We start from the raw sequence: 6233 nt of genomic DNA on the forward strand, positions 1-6233 counted from the left end.
ACACTCGTATCTGCTTCAGCCATGAGGAGCTGATGTCCCCTTGACCGATTTCTAAGGCCCTGTTGGACTGGAAGTCCAGCTGACTATGAAGGGTGCTTTGGCTCACTAACAGGGGGCTGCGGTTTGTTCTGGGGGAGGTCACAGGCCCCTCACCCCCAGAAGAAATCCCAGTGACTTGTCTCATCCCAGCAAAGGTTAAAGTTCTTTTTGGATTTGGACCATGCCTGGCTCTGAGCTCAGGAATCACTCCTGGCGGTGCTCGGGGGACTATATGGGATGCCGGGGATAGAATCTGGGTTGGCCGCATGCAAGGCAAGAGCCCTCTCCGCTGTCCTATCACTCCAGTCCTGGTTTGCAGTTTTTAAGGACAAAAATGACTCCTTAGGGTCCTCTTAGTGAAGGCATCGGTCCCAGGGAGTGTTCTGGGGGGTTTAAAGGGAAATAAACCTCACTGAAACTGAGCTGTGTCCTGTTTATTTCTGAGGGCTCCAGGCTGATCCAGGATAGGGTGGGGGAAAGTTTTAGCTTTGTGGAAAGGGAGTGCAGCTTAGTACCAGGACCTTGAGCCACCTTAGGCTTGGGCCCCTCTGTTCTGTCTTCTCTCCTCTTGCAGGGGGGCTGCTGGGTTATTCCTGGGGCCCCTCCAGACTTGCTTTCTCCCTTATTCCAGGTTCTTTCCTGCTCTGATTCTCTCTGGAATGAATCACTTGTTCAGTAACTATTACTAGATCATCATAATTATTCAGAATCAAATCCTATTGTAGAATAGAATAACTGATATTGTAGTTATAGATGCCTATTGACTAGTATGGATTATAGATCATAACTTATATGCCCTAATTCAAAATTATATATTTGGTATAGATATATAATCATAAAATGACTGACTAATACATATATGATAGTATAATATATATGGCAACATTGCAATTTATAATTCCATCTGATCACCAATACACATGGTACAATATATTTACATTGAATAAGACTATCTCATGTTTATGAAACAATTGATGCATATAAAATTGATTTTATAATAGTCACTTATTGACAGTACTAGCATAGCATGCTGTCATTTTTATCATTGTTATTTTATTATTTTCACATCCTATATAGTTGGAAAAATCAGAAGAAAAAACTATTTCCGCATTGTCATGGTCACACTTCTGAACCAGATTTATTACAATTAGTGTAGGAATATTAGCAAAATTTTAGGGAAAACAAAATGGTTTACTCTAAATATTGTTATTATAATCTTTGGCTTTACTATAATTTCTACATATTATATAGTTATGATATATGATATAACATGTTATATGTAGTTATTGTATCTAGAATATGGTTATTATAATTTCTAGCTCACTAGAAGGTACTCAGGGGTTACTCTTTGCTCTGTGCTTAGGAATACTAATGGTGGTGCTCTAGGGACTGTTGCTGCAGGTGTCTTGCGTCTCAGCATCTTCTAGTGGGGACGAAATCCTTCACGAAAGGAAAGCAGGCACACGAATGGACGAATATGACATATGAAATAGTGAGACCACACAAAATAAATTGTATGGGGACCCGCGTCTGCAATAGATGTGAGACAATTTTACTTTTCAAGCTGGTGATATATAAACACATTTCTGGTATGCAAGGCATTTCCGCAATGACAATAGGCAGGGACTTTAGGAGAAACAACACAAGGGTACCAGGCCCTAGAATATACATATAAAAAACTAGCCACCATCAATGGGCTCAAGTGTTTTTATGTTGATTTTTAGTTCACCTCTTTTCTAGCCACCAAACTGCTTGAGAATTTCATTTGGTAATCCAAGCCCAAGAGTTTGCCTGTCCCTTGGTTCTAAGAAGAAATCAATGGAGAATGTGAAATGACTTAAAGGATTGGTAGTCATTCTTTTTCATGTGAGAGTTCCAAGTTCAATCTCAGACATGGTATCCTGACCACCACTGGGTCTGACCCTGGTTAAACCTGTATTTTTGTGTAGCTTCCCAGCCAAAAAAAATCCAGAACTTTCTATATGAAGCCAAGAGCATCATACTTTTTATGCTCTCACAAATCTTTAACAGGAGATTAGATCAAAGCCCAAGTTTTATGCAAATAGAGTAAGTGTTTGAAAACTTTATAAACACAATTCTTTATATTTCTAGAAGGTAATTTCTGCATTTCTTTATGACACTTCTGTCATAGACGTCAAACAGTAGATTCTGAGGGATGATAGAATTTATTTGTGTGATGTTTTTCTGACATATGTTTCACCCCAAATGACACCTCTTCATTGAGGAAGATCTAAAATATGAAATTATGCTATTTTCAAGCAGAGAGAACAAAAGACATGAGAATGTGTTATAAAATGACATATCAAGGAGTTATGTTTGTCAAATTCAGAGAGTCACTTTTGATGTCATTTCTAACAGTTATTAATAATATTATTATTATTTTGGCACACCCAAAGACACTCAGAAATCATTCTTGGCAGGCTCAGTGGACCATATGGGATGCTGGGGATCGAACCCAGGCCTGTTCTGGGTATCTGAGTGCAAGGCAAACACCCTACGGCTGTGCATTCACTCTCACCCCTTTTTCTAACATTATTATAAAAAAGAGTAACACAAGTCTCTGAGTCTATAGGGGTTTACTGAAAATCTTCTGGAAGGCTCTCTTAATATCCTTGTTTCTCAGGCTATAGATGAAGGGGTTCAGCATGGGGACAACCATTGCATACACCACTGAGGTCACAGCAACATTCTTGGAAGAATGGAAAATAACTGAACTGAGGTATACCCCAAGTCCTGTTCCATAAAATAAGCAGACAACACACAGGTGAGAGCCACAGGTGGAAAAGGCTTTGTACCTCCCACCTGTGGATGAGATCCTCAAAATGGAACAGACAATTCTCATGTAAGAGAAAAGAATCCCTGAGATTGGCACAGCACCAAGGACAGCACTGATAAAATACATTAATATGTTATTGATGGAGGTATCCCCACAGGCAAGTATGATGAGTTGAGGCAGGTCACAGAAAAAATGAGGAACTTCCACATGATTGCAAAAGGTAAGTGGTAGAAGAATCGCCCAATGCAGTTGTGCATTCAAGAAGCAGAAGGAAAAAGATGTCAGAAACAGCAGGCCACAGAGGCGGGGGTTCATGATGACTGTGTAATGTAGGGGGTGACAAATGGCCACAAACCTATCATAAGCCATCACTGTGAGAATAACACTGTCCAAAAAAGCAAAAAGGCTAAAGAGAGACAATTGCACCAGGCAGCCTGCATAAGAGATGATTTTGCTCTTTGTGTGGATGTCCCAAATCACCTTTGGAACTGTGGTGGAAGTAAAACCGACATCACTCAGGGACAGGACAGAGAGGAAGAAGTACATGGGGGTATGCAGGTGGGAGTCTGAGCTGACAGCCAGGATGATGAGCAGGTTTCCAGTGATGGTGACAAGGTACATGGACAGGAAGAGGCAGAAGAGAAGAGGCTGAACTTGAGGATTATCTGAGAGTCCCAGGAGAAGGAATTCCACAACCCCTGTTCCATTGTGTGGGTCCTTAGCACAGAGACACCTTGTGAAAAAGAAATGAAAATGGTAAATGCACACGTGTTAGGCACAATGACTATATCTGGGACTGAAGAGATGTACAAATGCAGTAATAATACTTGAGTCCTAACCACTTAAACTCTACTTCTTAGTTGTGAACACATGTTCTGAGAGCTTGAAATAACAAATCATTGTTGTTGTTGTTGTTTTGGTGTTTGGATCACACTCGGCATCGCTCAGGGGTTACTTCTGGCTCTACACTCAGAAATCGCTCCTAGCAGGCTCGGGAGACCATATGGGATGCCAGGATTCAAACCACTGTCCTTCAGCATGGAAGGCAAACACTCTACCTCCATGCTATCTCTCCAGCCTTCACAAATCATTGTTAGCACCATAAGTGAATGTGTTACTTGAACTGTATTACAGCTTAAAAAGAGACATTGTGTTGTTGGTAGTGAATGTGTTACTTGAACTGTATTACAGCTTAAAAAGCGACATTGTGTTGTTGGCATGAGCAGTGTATGTGTGAAGAATATGCCCTCTGACTCATCACCATCATAAAAGGAATAACAAACAAGAGAATCAGATTCCTATTGTAAAGGAAAAATTTCCCCTAAGTTCCCTGACTGCCCTGATCACCTACCCCCCTTCACAATTCTGGGAACTTGTAGACCCAGTTACAGTTTAACTTTCTTTCTCTTCTGACATGGTTCTGACCTGGTCATGTTAACCCTGTAAGCTTGTACCTAAACCTTGCAAAAATGTGATTGAGCAAATGCCAGATGTCATATATTTCCTAAAGCAAACCAATCTACTGTAACTTTCTATTATTTGAAATACTATATACAGCTTGTAAGCTCATGGCTCGGGGCTGGCAGTTTCTGGCTTATGCTGGACTCTAGCACAGCCCCTGAATATGCTTGTAAGAAAATAACCCCCCTGCTTTTAACAATTTTTTTTTTTTGGTTTTTGGGCCACACCCGGTGACGCTCAGGGGTTACTCCTGGCTATGTGCTCAGAAGTCGCTCCTGGCTTGGGGGACCATATGGGATGCCGGGGGATCGAACCGTGGTCCGTCCAAGGCTAGCGCAGGCAAGGCAGGCACTTTACCTCTAGCGCCACCGCCCGGCCCCAACCCCCCTGCTTTTGCATGAGACTGTGATCTTGGTGTCTTTGAACTGCGCATCGTTCTCCTGGACTTAACAGTATACTGTCACAAAATTGAAACCAAGCTTCAAATGTTTGCCATGCTTTCCTGTTGGGTTACAAATCCTACCCTAATCAATAATTGTGCCCCACACTAGGCTGTGACCTGGTGATAGTATATTGGATTATTCCTTACTTGGTATTCGTCTCCCACCCTAGGGTGGTACCTGATTCTTGGCTATAAAAGCAAGGGTCTGAGGGAGAGTGGGGCTTTTTCTTCAGCCTTATCCACTGAGAAAGGTGATATCTCCTGAAGCCTGACTGCCTGTGAATTTTCTACCCACCTCTATCTTGAACCCTCAGACCTGCCAGCTGAACAGGGTGGTGGATGCATGGTCCGAGCTGGAGGAGAAAGATCTCATTCACCATCCATCACTATCCAGCCCCATCCAGGGTTGACCTGCAAAACTTTCCTTTTTTAAAAATTATTCCATTTTATTTTTTAAATTTAAACACGGTGGTTACAAGGTTGATCACAATACAGTTGATTTCCCCACAGATAAAGTTGTTTATGATTGAATTACAGTCAACAAGGTACAACAACCTTCACCAATGCATGTTTCCTGCCACCAATGTCTCCAATATCACCCGCCCTCATGCCCTCTCCTCTTCCTGTCTTTGGGGGATACATTTTCTTCTCTATCTCTTTGTATGTTTTTCTTTTAGACACTTTGTTTTGCAGTATAGTGCACATTTCCCGCCACCACTCTCCCCAGTTTTCCTCCCACCCCCTTCCCCACCTGTCTGAGACAGGCATTTTACTTCTCTCTCTCTCTCTCTCTCTCTCTCTCTCTCTCTCTCTCTCTCTCTCTCTCTCTCTCTCTCTCTCGTTTTTGGGTCACACCCGGCAACGCTCAAGGATTACTCCTGGATCTACACTCAGATATCACTCCTGGCAGGCACAGGGGACCATATGGGATGCCTGGATTTGAACCACTGTCCTTCTGCAAACTCCTTACCTCCATGCTATCTCTCTGCCCCCCTCTCTTTCTTTTTTGACATCATGCTTTGCACTATTGTTAATAAAGAGGCGCCACGCATGTCACTTTCAGTACCCAGTTCCTGTTGAAACTCATTAGTTTTAGCTCTCAGTGTCATAGTGGACCTTTCTCTACTCTAACAGCACTCACTGCTCTTTGTGGCAAGATTCTTACCATGGACTGGATTTCCTGGTCCTCATCACTATTTTCTCTGAATATCATTACTATACTGTCTTTTATTTTTCTTAGATCACAAATGAGTGTGATTATTTATGTCTAACTCTCTCTCTCTAAATCATTTCACTCAGCATAATAATCTCCATGTCCATCCATGTTTAAAAACTTATAAATGACTTCATTTATCCAAAGATAGCATATTCTGTTTACTTCTCGGTATGGCATTAACTATACCTCCCATGAAGCTAATTTGTGAATGTGGCTCCTTCCTTCTTGGGGGAGAGTCTACACTGAGAATGGAATTGAGACAATGGCCACCATCTTGA

The 6233-nt window shown here is 41.9% G+C and overlaps 1 protein-coding gene across 1 annotated transcript; it reads right to left on the bottom strand.

The window, feature by feature from the left end:
* Positions 1-2626: 2626 nt before the first annotated feature.
* On the bottom strand, positions 2627-4269 carry LOC126029992 (olfactory receptor 7E24-like). The gene is made up of 2 exons (XM_049788210.1): positions 4262-4269; positions 2627-3569 (listed from the first exon to the last, which is right to left on the bottom strand). Exons 1-2 carry the CDS (start codon positions 4267-4269, stop codon positions 2627-2629), a joined length of 951 nt encoding a protein of 316 aa, XP_049644167.1.
* Between the last annotated feature and the right edge of the window lie 1964 nt (positions 4270-6233).

Source organism: Suncus etruscus, chromosome 15 (assembly GCF_024139225.1).
Source record: "Suncus etruscus isolate mSunEtr1 chromosome 15, mSunEtr1.pri.cur, whole genome shotgun sequence".
In the NCBI taxonomy this organism is placed as follows: Eukaryota; Metazoa; Chordata; class Mammalia; order Eulipotyphla; family Soricidae; genus Suncus; species Suncus etruscus.